At 39.9% G+C, this 17,404-nt stretch overlaps 3 protein-coding genes across 3 annotated transcripts in view; 1 reads left to right on the forward strand and 2 right to left on the reverse strand.

Moving 5' to 3' along the window:
* The window catches only part of LOC145995981 (QRFP-like peptide receptor), a 539,079-nt gene that overhangs the window by 335,964 nt on the left and 185,711 nt on the right, over positions 1-17,404 (forward strand). The gene's annotated exons all lie outside the window — the stretch shown is intronic.
* LOC145996432 (serine protease inhibitor dipetalogastin-like) overlaps positions 1-17,404 on the reverse strand; it is a 123,511-nt gene that overhangs the window by 72,887 nt on the left and 33,220 nt on the right. The window lies entirely within an intron of this gene.
* Positions 13,900-17,404, reverse strand: part of LOC145996546 (serine protease inhibitor dipetalogastin-like) — a 29,858-nt gene continuing 26,353 nt past the window's right edge. Inside the window, exons 8-9 of the mRNA XM_083133047.1 lie at positions 16,660-16,824; positions 13,900-13,998 (exon numbers count right to left, since the gene is read on the reverse strand). Coding sequence (XP_082989173.1) covers positions 13,952-13,998; positions 16,660-16,824 — 212 coding nt within the window. The 3' untranslated portion in view covers positions 13,900-13,951. The remainder of the gene's footprint in view (positions 13,999-16,659; positions 16,825-17,404) is intronic.

A 17,404-nucleotide genomic window follows, 5' to 3' on the forward strand; every position in this document is an offset into this window, starting at 1 on the left:
ATACATTGTTTACATCTTATTGGGCTTCCATTACACCTACCCCTCGTGTTCTAGCGTTTGCTTCTGATTGGTTATGCTACGCGAAATGCTAACGAAATTTGGACCGAATCTATCTGTGAATGTGATACCATGGAATATGTTGAGGCATCAAAATGCTGTAAGATTTGTGACCGTACAGGCTAACTCTTTCCGCCCTGGGCCGCTTGGTTGAAGCCGAAAAAAAAAAGGCGGATGGGGACCAAGCCGTTCAGGGTTCGATACCCGGCCGTACCTGCACGGTACACATAAACAAATGCAAATTGCTGTTGAAATGATGTAATATGAGGGGGGTTGTATGTGCAATTATGTAGGAATTCTGATTGTTAAACTGCAATTATGTGGATATACACGAGGTCTGACAATTAAGTTCGCGAACTCGCCACCGTTTAGCGCTGAGGGCAGCACTATAAAAGCAGCTCTGTAACCTTGGTATTTCAGTGTCTCACAGCAGTGTTCGCATTGACGCGTGGCGGATTTGTGCTGAGTGGCGTACATTGTTGTTTGTGCTTCTGTGTGCGCGCTGTCGTGAAAATGGCTGGAATTAGTGCAAGGAACATACATGAAATTTCTGGTGAAACTGGGCAAGAGTAGGAGTGAAATACGGAAAATGTTAGTGCAGGTATACGGCGAGAATGCCTGTTTTCTGAGGGAGGTAACAAATGACTTATGGAGAAAGGGTATGGCGGTCAGTAAAGAGCCTAACGGACTTAACATTGCCAAAAAATCGTCAAATTGTGCGTGCAAATCGGCGACTGGCCATGAGATCCATAACAGACCAAGTGAACATTGATAGGGAAACTGTGCGGAACATTTTAACTGAAGACTCAAATTTTGGCACACACCTTGAGCATGCAAACGACCGGAACTTTTCGCCAACAACTCGTGGCCCGTGCATCACAACAATGCACCTGCGCATACGGCACTGCCTGTACGGGAATTTTGGCCAGGAAACAAATAACTTTGGTAGACCACCAGCATACTCACCTAACCTTACCCCAATGACTTATTTATTTACCCGAAGATCAAAGAAGTTTTGAAAGGAAGACATTTTGATGACGTTGTAGATATTAAGGCTAATAAGACGGCAGCTCTGAAGGCCATTCCAGAAACAGAGTTCCACAATTGCTTCGATGGGTGGAGTAGGCGCTTGCATCGGTGTATAGCTTGAAAGGAGAGTACTTTGAAGGTGACCACAGAGCTATTCAGCAATGTGGTATCTAGCATATTTTCTAGGATAAGTTCGTGAACTTAATTGTCAGACCTCGTATTGACATTAAGATTCACTACATGTGTCTGCCTATTGTGAGACCATCACTTTCTTTCGATTTCAGTCACACTTACTCCGATGTGCTGTCCTTTATGCATCCATTTTCGTCTGTTAGGGAACCTGGTTGTCTAAAGTGTTCGTGATGTCGGCCACTGCGGTAGGGAACAAGGACACGTGGCAGTCAGATTAGAATCAAATCAAGCTCGAATTTCACGAGAAAAGCAGTGGTGAAAGTTTCTTCACCTATCATTAATCAGGAAAAAGATATGAGTGCATGATTGTAACAAAGTATCATTCTCCAGGTGTAAGAAAACAGTGTCTATATATCCCACACTACTCTACAAGCTTTCCCTCCCGAAAGCAGGTAGAAGAAGCTGACCAATGTGAAATGTAGATGCAACACTCCTCCTACATGTAATGTGCAAAGAATACTTGTTTGTAACAAAGAAAACGAAGGTAGTATGAATCGAATCCGCGAAGACATTTAATGGAGAATTGCACATGATGAAGGCTTTTCATTCGATATTTGCGGAGGTATCCTTGCATTGATCTGAAGTGGGAAAGGGATCAAATTAGTATGTCATGAATTGCCACAAATATATATAGTTATTTCATTAATGTTTGTCAATGTCTTTGAAACAGAACACAATAATCGTTAGAGTATCAAAATTAAAGATCTTATACAAGAAAATATCCCTTTGAACGTGTGTCAATTCATTTATTTGTTTATTTTTTATACCTGAAATTCCAAATGCAGAATTATGTAATCACATTACACTGTTATTACAAATAATGTCACCATGCTCTTGTTTAATAAAAGAAGAATTAACAAAAAAAGGAGAACTCCTTGTAAGGAGGATTGAATCTGGGGCCGCTAGCAGCCCAATTGAGAACTCTAACCACTACACCACGCCTTTACCTTCCGTTGAAACAATATTTTTTATGAACAAATATAAATAAACAAATAAATGAATTGACACAGTTTCAAATGGATATTTTCATGTATAAGATCGTGAATTATGCTACTCTAATGATAGTTATGAACGGCTTTAAGGACATTGACAAATATTAATGAAATAACTATTTAATGTTTGTAGACTTGTAGATGCAACTCTCCTGCATGTAATGTACAAAGAATACTTGTTTGTAACAAAGAAAACGAAGGTAGTACGAATCGGCGAAAACATGTAATGGAGAATTGCACGTGATAAAAACTTTTCATTCGATATTTGCGGAAGTATCCTTGCATTGAACTCGAGTGAGAAAAGGGGTAAAATTGTACATTTCACATTGGCCAGCTGCTTCTACGTGCTTTCGTGAGCGAAAGCTTGTAGGGTAGTGGTTAAGGGTTGCCAACCTGATGCTCGTAGGTTCAAACCCCTCCAGTGGCAGAACATTTTCGTAAGTTTTAGACATATCCCATTGTATTGATTGTCCACACCGTGTGAAACGGAATGATCCAGTTTGAAATTAACGATGGGGGAGGGGAAATATTAAATAACAAAATCTCCATTTCAACGAACCGAGAAGTGAAGAAAAATTGGATAATTCTTATAAATATTAAAATTACATTCATGTTTTTAGTGGTATAATCCGAGGTAAGATCAAAGATGTTACGCGGAAGATTTTATCTTGCTCTGAACTCAACCAAAAGGCATTTCGCATCGATCTTATATATTCTCCAATACATTTAAAAATGTTATTGAGTGTTTCATGTCGATAATTTGACCAATGCATCAATTCTTGACGCCGAGACGATATTTTCTGCAGCTACCTCTTCTCTCCTCTCGTCTCCAGTCTCTTCTCTTCTCCTTCTTCTCTCCCCTCCTTCTCCTCTGGTTTTATCTCATATCGCCTTCCCTATTTTTCTCGCCTCTTCTCTCCATCCCACTCTTCTCCACTCCTGTCTTAGATTTACGACGCCACTGCACTCTTTTCCTCTTCTCTTTGTTCTTCCCTTCTTCTCTCTTTTACTCTATTCTCCACTCTCTTCTTTTCGTCTCCTCCTCTCCTCTCCAAACCCCTTTTCTCCTTTTCTCTGCCGGACCCTGTGGCCGAGTGGTTAGCACATCGCGCTGCGACGCCACGGGTCCCGGGTTCGAATCCGGCTCAGGCTTGGTTGTTTGTGAAAATCCATTCATAAATTTCATCATTTCATCACTCATCCCCATCTTTGCCAATTAGCCAAGAGCCACAAAACGCGAAGTAAAATAAAGTAAATCAATCAATACTTTTCTCTCATCTCGATTTCCTTTCTCTCATCTCTCTTCTTTGCTCCATTTTCCTAATCTCTTCTCGCATCTTTTGCATTTCTCCTTATTACTTCTCCTATCCACTTCAGTCCTCCATTTTCTTTCCTCCTTTACATTTCCTCTTCCCCTTTTGCTTTCTCTCTTCTCCTCTCTTTTGTCCCCTTTCGATTTATCTCTCATCTTTTCCTTCGTGTAGACTCATCAGCAAGTCCGTAGCTAGAATTGATTTCCAGGGGAAGCTCAAGAGTTATCAGGGGCGGCTTTGTAAACCAAGTTCATTTTTAAAAAATTGAACAGTATTAAATGAAGGTAAATAATGTGTGTGTGTTGGGGGAGGTCATTAAGTTATATAAAATTTATAAATCGTATCATACAAATACTACATTCTTCTACATCGTTTAAAAGCATCTCTTGAAGTGTTCATTGACTGATACTGAAATCATCCATACACACTCCATACTACTTTGGATGATACATATATTTATATCACACAAAAATTCACAATATTCAATCACTGTACCTATAGTACATTCCACCCCCGGCCGCAGCAATGAAACCCCCCTTCGTTCCAAAAACTTGGGAGCTGTTGACCCTTGATACAGATGCGAAGGGAATTTGCATGATGACATCAAAGTCACAGATTTCTGTCTAAACGGGAGGTCGCAACAGGGTCAGTGAAGGTACAAGTAATGAAGCTCCCCTATGAAAGAACAAAATCTAGATAATCTTCTAAATACTTCCAGCTACTCAGACTTCAGCTCATAAACAAGATGAGCGAATGTAATAGTAATATCTGCTGTTCATGTCTGTGGATTTATCCTTAAAGTTGTGAGCTGTTTACATTTTCACTCTTCACTACAAACAAATTACACAAAATAGTTTTACCTAATATAAAGGGGGCTGACGGCAGTTCCAGGGGGAGCTGAGTCTCCCTTGCCTGTTCATCAGAAATGAAATACTAGAAAATCGATTTTCTTTCTTCCAGAAAGTATTCCTCACTGGCAACAAATGTAATACTGATATTTTTTTTCTAGTTTTATACAATAATTCTTGAATTTCTTTCTTTCGCGTATTTTATAAATATACAGGGTGTCATTTTAATGGCGCCCACGGACCACAGATTCGTGTAGAGGACATCAAAACAAACAACTTTTCTCAGTAACATTTTTCACGTTGGTGCGTCAATTCGACGCTACAGCCGTTCAAAAATGACCATTTTGCCGCCTGGATGCTGGCAACCCAACACAACATTTGATCGTATCTGTGACGTCATTTTCTGCGGCGAAACAGCGCGCGGTAGGGTTGCAAGGAACACACAAGTTTTGTGAAAAATGACAAACTACCAACCACATTATTAGCTGTAAAACGAAGCGAGAAACGCGTCCAGTAAACCGAACATCATAGCCTACCAGCCAGAAGATCAGCAGTCATCTCAGGGGGAAGGGGGAAGTGAACCAACGATATGAGAAATGGTAAAATCGTATTCAAAATGAAGAGTCAATATCGGATTTTGTCTCAGCCTACATGTCAAATATCAACAACAATAACTTTTATTGTACTTACAACTTACATGTGGCTGTTTACGCCCAGCTACATGTCAAATATTTGCAAATCTCGTTGCAAGGTTGATATCTACAGGTTTGTGTCCAGATGCCTTGTGGTACTTTGTGGTGATAACGGAAGTATCTGCGGTTCACGTTGTTACATTACGGTTAAAACACGTACAACCACAGTAACAATCTAATGATGAATCAGTAGAGAATATACTGCCCTGTTCAGAGTTGCAAACTACTACATGTGTATCCGGTGCGTAGATAAACACAGTCGTCGGAGAGTTTGTTTTACTACTATTTATATCCCTGTATTTTCAACCATTTTTGTCACTTGCCTCATAATGCCCTGAATATACATTATATTATGTGTTGCTTACCTTTGGAATTTTGAGTTCTTTCATTTCTATTTTGTCATCTGTTCAGCGTGTCACAGACAACTAGTATCAGAAGGACGAAGTGGATAGACTAAATTGTAGATGCCAACTTGGTAACTAGATTTGCAAATATTTGACATCTAAGTTGAGACAAAATTCGATATGACCATTTCCATTTGAATTCTATTTCCTTTCTACCATTTTTAGCATCGTTTGTTTACTTCCTGTTAGGTTGCAGAACGTGTTTTCTCGTTTTGTTTTACGGTACATAATGTGGCTGATTGTAGCTATGTCATTTTTCACAGAATATGTGTGTTCCTGGCAACCCTGTAACGCATCGCTTCACGACGGGATATGACGTCACAAATGCAATCAAATGTTGTGTGTGGTTGCCAGCATTCAGGCGGCAAAACGTGCTTTTTTGAACGACTGTAGCGCCGAAACGACGCTCCAACGAGAGAAATGTTACTGAGAAAAGTTGTTTGTTTTGATGTCCTCTATACGTTTCCGTGGTCCGTGGGCGCCATTAAAATGACACCCTGTATATTGTGCATGTGGCAACCCTGAAATTTAGCCTAGCTCTACAAGCAACCAACCAACGCCTTGTGTAAGTTGGGTTGCCTAGTTTAAAATGTCGTTGTCCTAAGACTATTGAGAGACACTGTACACAACGTCGAAACTTAAATCGTTTAACAAACTTATTAGTTACAGGTTTGTAGTGTGACAAAATACTATCCTTTAAGTGAAAATATGATAGATTCTGCACAAGATCCGGTGCGACAACATTCTTCAGGACATTAAAAGTCCTTGCTTGCACCTATGAAAGCGATGAGTATAGGGACTCTCTGTTCATCACTAAACTTTTGAACAATGTACAACTGTTCGAAACGTAACAAATAGTCCTCAATATCTTAGTCGAAAGCAGTAAATACCATGTTTGTAAACATATTATGATTGTAGAACAAAACGTGTAGCCTAATAACTATTGAAAGTGAGTTTTCAACTCCTAATTATGCTTAATCTTCATCGGATCAAAATACAAGGGTCGTTGACCGGGACTTTTATTTCTGCAGAGGAAATAGGTAGCACAAGAAACACTAAACTATGTCAGTTTTTCAAAGTATTCTCCGTGCGCGCCGAGGCACCGTTGCCATCGTTCTGGCAGCTCCCGAATTCATTTGGCGTAGAAAGAACTTGGTTGGTGTCGTAGCCACTGGAGGACATCGCTCCGCAGTGCTTCGTCTGTCGTGAATTTCTTCCCTCCCAGATGGTCTTTAAGGGGTGCAAACAAATGATAATCACTGAGGGCTAAATCCAGACTGTAGGGGGCATGGGGCAGAACTTCCCAGCGCATGTCGGCCAGAGTTGTTGTTGTCACATTGGCCATGTGAGGGCGGGCATTGTCATGGAGAAGAATGACATTTCCAGACAACATCCCAGGTCTTTTCTTGCGAATGGACTTTCGTACAGCACCACTCAACAATTTGGAGTAATACTGGGCATTAATCGTGCTCCCTTTGTCCAGAAAATCCACATGGATAACGCCCTTCATGTCCCAGAAGACACTTGCCATGATCTTTCCAACGGACGGCTGCGTTTTGCATTTCTTGAGGGTGGGGAACCTTTATGCCGCCACTCCATGCTGCGTCTTTTGGTCTCTGGGGTTGAATTGTGCAACCATGTTTCATCACACGTGATGATGGATTGCAACAATTCATCACCTTCTGCTCGAAACCGATTCAGAATCTGTTCACAGACCGTCCTGCGTGTCTACTTCTGATCGAATGTCAGCTGGCGGGGAACCCACCTTGCACAGATTTTGCGGAAGCGTAAGTGGTCGTGAATGATTGTCTCAACACTCCCGACACTGATATTCACCTCGGCAGCAATATCCCGCACTGTTACTAGCCAGTTCTCAAGAATCATTTGCTCAACACGTGCGATATTCACTGGTGTGACTGCAGTCGGGCGAATGTGTCCATGCGCTTAATTTGTCACCAGCTCCCGTCCTTCGCGAAACTGCTCACACCATTCGTACACTCTTGTCCGCGACATCGTTTGTTCACCATACTGTGCTTGCAATCGTCTGAAAATCTCAGCTGGTTTCACTTTCTCCTTGACGAGAAATTTGATTACACACCGCTGCTTCACAGCCACAGACACACTGCTTGCCGCCATGTTTGCTGCAACTGCTGCGCATGCGCGAAATACGTTATGCCGGGCGCTAGTTACTCGCGAAGGAATACATTACGTCACCCGCACGTTTCATCATGATCCGGCTATTCATCGATTTTTACGTACGAAAATTCCGGTCAACCTTGAACGACCCTTATATATATATATATGAACGTAACAAAGCCCTTGTGCGTTTCAAGACTATGAATTGCTTCCACAGTAAAATAAATCTTGATTGATGTATTTACACCACACTATTTTATAAGACTTAGACGGTTTATCCTTACCGTGTTATGTCCAATTGTTCACGTCAGTACAGCATTGTTCAATATGTATGCAATACATATTGAACAGCATGAATAGCCCTTTGAAAGCGTAAGACAGCGTGATCAGTCAGACGAAGTATTTCCCGGGGAATGGTAGCGACATGTCGTGTTATGCTGGCTCTAAGCTCTGGCAACGTCCGTACACGTTCCTGATGAACAAGATTTTTCAGGAATCCCCATAGCTAGAAATTACATGGGTTCAATTCCAGAGAACTGGGTGACCAAACATCTGGAAAACCTCTGGAGATGGTACCATCATCACCAAAGTTGAGCGTAATGTGCACTCGTAACGGAAAGCATGACAGGACCTTGCCGTGTTTGCTTCTCAAAGCAGAACGGATCCAGAATGAAATGAGATCTGAATCCACGCCATAATGTGACGTAGTCAGAATGCAACGGCTATTTCAGCGGCACACTTCCTCCTGGTGGCGAAAACTAGAACTATATTCGTCGGCATTCGCTTTCCCGCGGTCTGCATAGCTTCTGTATCAAGTTTCACGGCAATCCGTTCTTTCGAAAGGGGCTCCAGAGCGCTCTCAGTAAAGTTACAGCATGGCACCGAAGTGGAATTCATAAACGTGCTTTCATCCATGACATTCATGTGTGTTGGTTGACACGGGAGTATTATTTTCAGCTGCCTGAAAATGATACGTCGATTCAAATATTCCTGACTTATCTACGTTGCACAAAGATCCAGGAAAACACGAGTAGTTGGCTTCACAGAATAGTTCTGGAAACAAGAGAAGTAAAACATTTCTTTAATTTTTATCAATCTCTCTGTTCACCAAATAGAAATAAAATTAACTGTCTAACAACAACCCGTGAAAAAAAAATAACTCCGTTTGCTGCCACTGGAGGCGCTGAAAGTTCACTTTTCAACCATCCACTCGACTTTATGATCTGCCATAAATCATTATGGCATTTATACGAAAAACGGGTGTTGGATTTTTTTTCGCGAGCTGTTACGGTTCTGTTCGGTTCGTGTTTTAAGTAAAGTGTACAGCTTTTTAATGGCTTTTCCCCTCATTCTGTCTTTTTGGAAGGAAAGAGAACATTGAGCTTCTGTTAGGGATGTTTCGTTTGTAGCAACTTAATGGAAATTTTTAACGCTTCGTGAGTGTGTTGGTTGAGTGAAACTTCCGGGTATTTTACTTGCTTCGAGAAATAGATCAAATGTTGAGAACGTAGATTGAATTGAAAGCACGACTGAAGTTTGTTTGGTGGCTGTGTTCGAATTGAAATAAATGTAGAGGAGAGAGGCAGAGGAGAAGAGAATTCAGTCTTCTGTTTATTTTCAAAACAATTTACATAATACTTTGTTGTATTGAATACAATTTAACCAGTGGCGGAGCGTAGAGTTGCTAGCAGGGTAGGCACAAAAGTGCCATAATTTCCATTAGTTGCTTAAATATGTAAAAAGAAAAGGAGGGGGCTATGTTATGGAGAGTGGTTCATGTCTCTCTAGGCCGCTTCTTTACTTGCCAGTGGTGTGACGTTTTCAAAAGTGTTGCTACATGAGACATCGCGAAAATCCAACGAATAGTGGATTTCCAATAGCCCTGTTGTCAATTCTTCATCACTCTTTTTCTAAATTTATTTATTTATTTTGCAATTCAGGTGAAAAGGGCTAGAAGAACCCCATAATTTTCGGGTCAGTATGACGTTTGTGCCGTGAGCAGACGACAGAATTCCGCACTTTCAGCGACTGTCAGTTTATTACGTTGTACTGTTGCCAACTTTTTTTTTAAGCAAGACTGAAAACACCATTGTTATCTGTTGTCTAACTAGGGGAATGGTTGTAGTTAATTCCAGCTTGGCTTTCTAGATAAATGAATTTCAGACACCTGTATGTGCAAGTGAACATAATTTAAATTTTGGATATTTTCCTCTCATTTGTTCTGCTCTATGTTAATCGTGACGATGAGAATGTATGGGGAATGAATTAAAGAGGATGAGGAAACATTGACATGACCACAATTAGGTCACCTGGCTTCGTAACGTGTTAGGATGACCATACGGGGCTCTCAAGAAAAAACATAGGTAAAGGTGACCTATCTCATTCAGTGTGAATACCTCGCATCCTAGTTTGTTCTACCCACCTTTACGTGATAATAGAACATAGGATCCTTGTTTTGGGACCCTTCTATGATGGCAACACGACAGGTTACTATGTAACATATAAACAGGTTATAATAAATGTTGTTGCTTGAGAGAATAGAATCCCAATTTTTAGGCACAATTTAGCTCTTTTCTGCCAATCCAATGTGACAACACTAGTCTGTTCCGCCAGACCTGAAACAGAATAGCCCGCGCAATAACCCCATAACACTCTTTGTCCTAAACCCAAAAAGTCTTCCCTTGCATTGAACTCTCATTGCCCGCCCTCTTCTCTTGTTATCCCTTCAGGGTAAACGAAACTGCCAACCTCTTCGCTTGTGTCGGCTGCATTAAAAATATCTGCTTGTAATATCTATTCGACGACAGTGTTAACGCATTAAATAACGTTTCAACGACTTTTATTATTTTTTAAAAATTTTGCTGTCACTTGCCACTGCTACTTGCAAAGGAAAATAGAGTTGAAAACATTTTAGAAATGATTGTTATAAGAAGGAAACATGAAAGACTAAAAGTGGGTCCTGCCTTACCGATGATTACATCTTCACTCAATTAAGAACTCAATTGTTCTTGTTCTTGCATTTCAGTCCAGCACTTTCTTGCGTAAATCTGATCGCTGCACACGACACGAATCACAAACAAAGCTCTACCGCCACGAACCTCGCGCTCCATTTACGCTCCCTTGTAGCGTCCTGAGCAGAAGGCAAGTTTTCACAGACAGGGAACAAGCGTGGGAATCCCCGTTCACGATAAAAATAATTTATTATATTTCCAGTGAAAGTAAAACTGATTTGTAAATATAAGGCGTAACTAACATTTTAGTTTACATAACTTGGTATGGAGACTTACTTTACAAATATAAGTTATTTAGACTTTCTGTTTACGCTACGGCGTTGGGTGAATCGACAAGACCATCAGCACTTTGACCAGATAACGAAGTCAGAACTACCGTACTCCGTAATTTTCATTTCACTTACAATTGTCGATGAAAGGAAGGAAAACCTAAGTTTAGTACAAAATATGGAGACTGTACAATGAAATAGAAATCTCTCTGCACGAACACAGGCTAATGTTTATAAGAAATGCTGGTACACCACAAATTTCCAACTCTGGCGGAAATGCAGTGTTGCTGATATTCTGTTCGTCCTAGTGGGTAACACCGTGAGGCCGGCCTCATCGGCACGTTATAAGCATACGTACAGTACTCGTAAGATTAGGCACCCCGCATATACAACCGTACGAGAGAATGTGAAGAGAAGAGGCCCCAGCAAATGTGTCTCACTCCGTGGAAAGTTCGTATACTGGACAGAGTTAGATTTTTTTTTGTAATTATCATAAATGAAAATTCCAAACTTTTGCATTGAATTACACATGCTTTGACGAAATAAGTAAATATACCTTTAAAAGAGTAATGGCGTGGGTAGGCCCGGCCTCCTGGCCTCATAGGACGCTTCGCCACTGAATTTAACGATGTTTGTAGACATTCCGTAGACTGCAGATAAATATATTTCTTTTCATCTTCCCATTACTTAACAAATAAAAAGACAGAATATGTACCTTTCAGACTGATAATTCTCAGTTAAAACTAAATATTACAACGTTGCAGGTCATCTTTTGCGCAACACAAGGAGAATAAAGGTTACAAAGTGGCACCTTCGGGTAAATACACTAGGTTAGAATAGTACTGAAAACTTGTTATAAATACTTAGGGCCTACAGTGTGTTAATTGATTAAATAATTTTCATCAACTTGGTTGGCCAAGGTAAGAAACAAATTTTAAAAATTGAAGTTATATAATAAAAGTTGCTATAAAACAAGATACGGGATTTTAAAATGTGGACAAATGAATATTAATTTAATACGTTTAATCAGTTTCATCTAATTATCACCCATCCGCATCGCCGCGTTTAGCCAAAATGGTACAAAAGCAACGTAAAATAACAAAAATATACATGAATTTATATTTCTCTATTTTTAAAAGTGTAAAGTTTCTAAAAATACTTGGAATAATACGTATTTGAACGTGGTAAGCCTAATGGTTTCTCGAAGTCCTAATCGAGGTTGGACCTACAGTTTAGCTTGAGATCTAACCTACTAGGAATTATGCTTTCATCACGGATCGAACCCGGCACCCTTCACAGCGTTAACACTATGAATATGGCGAAAGACGATTTCGCCCACTCGTATCTTTACCAGTGGCTTTGCACAAGGTTAGGCTGGGTTTGGATTACCGGGATTGTAACCTACTTTGCCAGACTAATGAGGACGTCCAAACAAGGAAGGTAAATGTACCTAGATTCATAGCGGAAACGTGGGCATACTCCAAAACATCGTCCAGAAGATGTGCATCTAGATAAGCAGTGGCGGTGGCTAAAAGCAAGCAATTAACTTTTATCGCGAGATATTTAAGGTGTTGTATCTGTAATGCCTTCGAGAACTTACCCTCGGCGGGAAAACAGCCAGCGAACGATAAACTCCCTCGTAGGTCAGTGTTGCCGCAATCTGATGGCGGAATTTCCCTGTCCAATAATCAAATTTCCCTTTTTCGCAAAATTTTTCTTTTCATCCAAAGCAATCATATATATGTATTAATAATAATAGCAACAACAACAAGAATAATTATTATTAGTACTAGTTCTATTATTTTCGTTCACGCATATTTGTATACATGAAAATTTTAACACAAAATAATCATATACATGCTTGTAGCCAACCAGAATAAGGAATTTATTATTATAATTATATCCTTGCTACCGGGCCAGATATTTCAGTTAGAACTCTGGATGTACAGTTGTGTTCCATTGTCCATTTCATTATCTTCATTCATTCTTATCGTCGCTATTAACACAAGTAGTAGAAAACTATGCATAAAAAACAAAACAGTAATATTAAAAAGACACACATATACAGAGAGAATTGGAACAAAGATGTAAAAGAGAAAAAATGTTAATAAAAAACTGGGACCTAATATTATCTGTACTAATATTGAGCCTGATGTCTTGCAATTTCCCTGAAATTTTTGAATTTGTAATCGAATTTCCGTTTTCCATTTTGGTTTAAAATTTTGCCGAATTTTACTTCAGGTGGCAACACTGTCCTAGGTGAACGTGATGGCCAGAGCCATTGAGGAGCAGAATCAAGTCCCTCGTTAGGCATGCGCAAATGGCCCCATTCCTTCAGCTCGGAATTGCGCGTCTTGTACACCGTCCCGTTCGCAAAACGATGTGCTCGCTTTAAAATTCTCTTCGCGGCAATTTGGTATTCATTTCCCCTCACGACCGGATCAAGAAAGTGTGGGGCGTTACCCCCACACCCCCTATACGCCTTCATGGCGTGGTGCTATGCACAGGGGAACACTTTACCTTTTTACCTGGTAGCATAGTGGGGGCTTCTGGGGGGAAAATGTAATTGTCCGAGAACGTGTGTTTCACTTGAATAGATGACTGAAGATAATTTTCTAAGCTTTCCTAGAATTTCTCTCAGTTTCTCTGCCTCTTTCTCTCTCTCTCTCTCTCTCTGACTGTATGTTTGAGTGCTTGTGTATCATTGGCATTGACGTATGCAGGGCGAGCTGATAAGGCTACAGCCTCTCCCGAAATTTTAAGAAATTCAAACTTTTCACAATTAACAGCGAAATTGTTCAACCGGACTTATCCTTGGGTGGCTCCGAGATACAAATTACATAACTCTTATCAAGTTTTGTTAGCCGACCTGTGGCGGAGTGGTTAGCGTCTTAGCACTGTGTGATAAACACTCTGCCACGGAAAATAATAAAGGAATATGGACACATTTTGCATGATTATGTCATTTATTCAGGTTTAACAATATTTATTTTTTGTTACAGAAGTGTCTATCTACTGTCTTCCACACACTGCCCTTCGTGCACAATGTCTAGACCTGAAATTAAAGAACAGGAGCTGTATATTATGTATGGCTTCATCGTACCCTTTGGTTATATCTAAGGAACTGCCGAGCTCATATGATCAGCTCTGGAAACCATGATCTCTTGAACCATCCAAACACCCCTGACTTTGACATTTCTGACCTAAATTATTGATATTTGGCTCATTTAATTGAACCACCAAAACTTTAAAAATAATAAGAAAGGTCTTCATTATATCGTATACTACATACTCTAAATGTATTCTCAGCTTACAACTACTAAGGAAGCCCCAGAAACTCAAATGTAATGTTATGCTTTCAATATTTAGGAATTGTAAAAAATTGCTTTTAAAAAGTAATTAGCTGTAACTATATCAGAGTTACTTTTTTGCAATGGAAGTAACATTATTAACAATTACTTTTACAGTTACATTACTGCACCTAAATTGTTAACTTGAATGTTTGTAACATGGGTAAAGAGCTAAATTTGTTAACTCTCTGTGCGTCTTCTCTGGATGCTAATGTGATAGTTTTTCTATGGAATTGCCTAAGACAAGAAAGTTAGGTTTTGTTACATCCTAAATTTAGAACATCCACGCTTCATTTCGTTTCTAATTGCGCACCAAGGCTTCAGTGTTTTGAGTGGGTTGCTGCATTCTTTTGGAATGTGTGGTAGTCGAGCTACGATAGGAAGACGTCATTGTCGAGGAAGTGATCTTTTCTCGCTTAGAATGGAAGAGAAAGAAAAAGGTGCAAGTGGAATTAATGCCGCCTAATGCAAAATACGACATACGAACGATTTTCCATCCTTGTTCCTGCATACATCTCAGCTGATACCCTCATGTGTAGGGCTCTAAAGTTGATGAAAAATCATATTTTCTTCTGAGCCTCCAAAACAATGCTAAACCTTCTGATATCAGTCCATTTACCTCCAGTTAGAAACCAGAAAAGTTAATTTTTATTTGCATTATTTTTGTATTTTTCGGATTTTTTCTACTTTTAGGCCATTTTTCAATATTATTTGCCGTTCTGGTTACATTTTCTTCATTTTTGAGGCTTAATTCTCTCCTCCCTTCTTGTTTCGTGAACTTTAAATGCATTTGCAAGCATAACTTACACTTTTAAATTTCTTGACATGGTTCTTTTAACAAGTTCGCCATTAATTAAAAATATGGTAAATGGAGAAGCGCAATATCATTTTTTAACTGAAATGTTCGTCAATGCATTAAATAATACCGTAAATTTATTTTTCCTCCAGGAAGCTTAAAATACTTTGTGTGAAGCATACTTTGAGATTCCCTTGCCTGCCTCTATTATCGCTTCAATGCTTTAATCTATGCTTTTACATTGTGACAAATTTTAATTTAAATATACCGGGTGTTTCATAAATATTTGAGGGGTTAGAAGAATTTATTGCAAGTAAAGATTTGAACTTACGTGAATTAAACCACTCCAGAACGAAAGAGAAACTCAAACATTTTTTTTTACACCTGTAAATGTTCAATGTGTGCACCGCGGGTGACACGGCAGGCACACATCTACACGATAGTCAACATGTGTCTGTCGATAGTGTCCATCGCCGCGATCATACGCTCCCTTAGGGCTAAGATATCACACGGCATCGGTGAGACAAATACCGTCTTTGATGAAACCGCCCCCCCCCCCAAAAAAAAAATCACACGGTGTAAGGTCCGGTGATCTTGGGGACCAAAACATTGCACAAAACACTGTGAGTGATTTAAGTGTAGCCTAGCGGCAGAAATGTGAACTCTTAAGCTTAACAAAACATACACGCACAAACTGTTTCCGTTCCTCCATCGTTCTGGACTGGTTTCATTAATATAAGTCCAATACTTTACTTGCAATACATTTTGTAACCCCTCAATTATTTATGAAACACGCTGTATAATCTGATGAACGCAAAACACAACGGAATTTTAAGTGTTTTATAATAAATACTGCCTTTGTCAACATCTTTAGTGTTTTTTCTAACATGGAAACAAGGCTTAATAGGGTTACAGTTACTCGTGTAAGTTACTTTTACAGTTAGCCTCCCCGATGGCGCAGTGGTAGCGTCGTAGCCTTGTAATCAAGGGGTCTCGGGTTTGATAACCAGTGGAGGCATATAGTGGTTCGGGTCCCACTTGAAACTGTAGACCCGGTCCCAATTAGCCTTACGGTGCGTAAAGTGGACTTAAAACACCCACTCAATAATAATAATACTTTTACAGTTACTTTCTGCTGGATTTTGTTTTGCAAATTACACACAATGATCATCAATAAGTGTAAAGTAAATATATGAAGACTTACATGTATTTTATTTACCTATGTTTGCGGTGCATAATATAAGTATATTTTGACAAAGAAAGAATGATGGAACAAGTATGGAAAATCGTTCATATGCAGTATTTTCAATGTAGTGGCATCAATTCCACTTGCATCGTTTTCTTTCTCTTCCATTCTAAGCGCCAAGAGATCCACCCTCGTGAAATGACTTCTTTCTAACTATAATAAATACTTCCTTGGTCAGCATCCTGAGTAACTGAACTCAATGTTTTTTAATCAAAGTACCGCTAATCGTAACTGTAATTCACTCACTTTTAAAAAGTAAATTTTATACTTGTACGAGGATAATATGGCACGTCGATTAGTTTTGGGAGCACATCACCACCATACCTTTTCCTTTTCCCCCTTCCATGGCGGCACACCTTAAACTCGAAGGTGTTCCATAGGTTTTCCCATCCGTTCCACAGACGGGCTTAGAGAACCAGTCCTTCCCTCGTTTCAGCTTGTAGCAAGGATCGTCCTCCTCTGTGCAGTTGCCCTTCTTCAATGGGAAAACTGGAAATATATTCAGAATCCTTAAAAAATGCAAAGAAATAAACTAAAATGGAAGGGTGTAAGTGGTGACGTTCTGAAGACATGACACCCAAGAGTCAACCCAACAGCTTCTTGCAGGAGAACGTGGCTCTGGCGCATGAAACCACGGCCAGGACAATGAACCATATTAGTGGTGACGTCAGATCAGACGACTGTGCACGATTTGAGTCTAAACCAACATGCCACGTGGTTTTCTCCTATTCCAAATAATTGAATTTTCCATCGGAAGGGGTAGCTTTAAGTATTGTCACAGCAGTTGCGAAACTTCGGAGAATACGTCGATGTATTATCCATACCTTACAGAGCATAAGGTGAGGAATAACTGGAGTAAGGAAATCATTCATTTTTAAAGAAAATCGAGCCGTTCGGTTTCCGAACACAGCCGAAGTTCAACCGAGCCAGACCAAGTTCACCTTCAGTGAAGGCTGGTTTACATTGGTCGAGTGAGCGGGAGAGTTACTGGGACGAGTTACTAGCCTGTCTGCTCGACTCGACCCTTGTATGGCGTGTAGCTGTTTACACACTTTCTACTCGACTCCAG

Source organism: Lepisma saccharinum, chromosome 12, assembly GCF_977018435.1.
Source record: "Lepisma saccharinum chromosome 12, izLepSacc3.1, whole genome shotgun sequence".
NCBI lineage: Eukaryota > Metazoa > Arthropoda > Insecta > Zygentoma > Lepismatidae > Lepisma > Lepisma saccharinum.